The 1,423-nt window shown below is 28.7% G+C and overlaps 1 protein-coding gene across 2 annotated transcripts in view; it reads right to left on the reverse strand.

The window, feature by feature from the left end:
- LOC102679947 (supervillin) overlaps nt 1-1,423 on the reverse strand; it is a 12,045-nt gene that overhangs the window by 8,614 nt on the left and 2,008 nt on the right. Inside the window, exon 8 of one of the 2 annotated variants that reach the window (XM_006613868.2) lies at nt 138-1,423. This exon is cut by the window's right edge and continues 67 nt beyond it. In XM_006613868.2, the coding sequence (XP_006613931.2) occupies nt 138-1,423 (1,286 nt within the window). The remainder of the gene's footprint in view (nt 1-137) is intronic. The other variant, XM_006613870.2, reaches the window with a different exon arrangement.

The following is a 1,423-nucleotide window of genomic DNA, read 5'->3' on the forward strand; positions in this document are numbered from 1 at the left end:
ATTATAGCCTTTTAATTTAAAGATATATTTGAAAAATATAAAATATTTAATTTTATAAAAAATAATATTTCATTATAAATAAATATAGTAATAAATAATCATTAAAAATAAAGATAATTCAATTTCTTTAATATTACCTGTATATTTTGGCACAAGAAACAATAGAAGTATTGGCACTCTCATCATCCAGAGAAAAATCTGTTTTTAAATAGGTATTATTAATTGTTAATTTTAGTTGTGATTTTTCTTCTGATATAGCATTCACAGATATTAATTCAAGAGATCTTCTTTTATTAAGTACACCAGTAAATTCATTAGGAATATTAGAAGGTTGAATATGGCCCACTGATTGTGCTCTTTTTCGCAAAAATAAATTTGATGGTTCTATACACATATCATTACTAATAACTGTTTCATCACATAGATTTAAACGGACTCGTGATTCGTTGTCTCTATTGCTGGATTGTTTCAATATAGGTCGTACAGGATCATTTTCTAATACTCCGCTCGTTCTATTTTGTAAAGTACGATTTTTAAGCATTGATAATTTTTTTGGTGAAGTCAATTCTGTTTCATAATTACATTCATCTTGTGAATTCTTTCGAGTACATTTCAAAATAGTTTTCTTAGGTTTATCGTCATGTTCATCTGATTCTGTGCTCGATTTCTTTTTCAATATTGGTCGTGGTTCTAAAGATGGAGGATCACTACCAAATGATTCTTCTCTACTATGTTTTTTTTTTAAGATTGGTCTCACCTCAGAACTATCAACTATTTCAGGATTACCCACATTTGTTGTTTCCATTGTAATGGTTACGTGATGATTAACATTAGTTATTCGTTGACTATTTGTAGATTTTCTCTTAAGTATACCCTGTGGTTCTGTAGAACTAATTTGACGATCTTCTCTATCATCTTCTCTAGATGATTTTCGTTTTAATATAGAAGTAGGCTGAGGATCTGGACTTTGATCCCTTTTAATAATTTCATCTAAAGATGATCGTCTCTGATTTTTTAATATTGGCCTAAATTCAGAATATATATTGTCAGTAGATGAAATGTCAGGTGAGCAACTGCGCCGTCGAAGTATTTCACTTTCATCTAAGCTACTGCGCTTTTTTAAGATACCATGTCTTTTATGTGTTGGTTCTCTAACAGATGGTGAAAACTTTACAGGCAAAACTGCATGATTTATTGTATTAGATACATTTTGACTAGTATCAATATCAGATATTTTATGTTTGAGAATTGAAACCGGTATATGTTGATGACTTAAAGATCCATCTTGGAAATGTTCGTCATTTGATTTTTTTAAAATAGAATTTTTTCTTGGTGATAATTGTAATATACGCATATTATTTTCTGTATTAGAAGGAAAAATTATTTGACATGATGTATTAGATGAATTCTCTAATCGTGATTC

Source organism: Apis dorsata, unplaced genomic scaffold (genome assembly GCF_000469605.1).
Source record: "Apis dorsata unplaced genomic scaffold, Apis dorsata 1.3 scaffold_163, whole genome shotgun sequence".
NCBI lineage: Eukaryota > Metazoa > Arthropoda > Insecta > Hymenoptera > Apidae > Apis > Apis dorsata.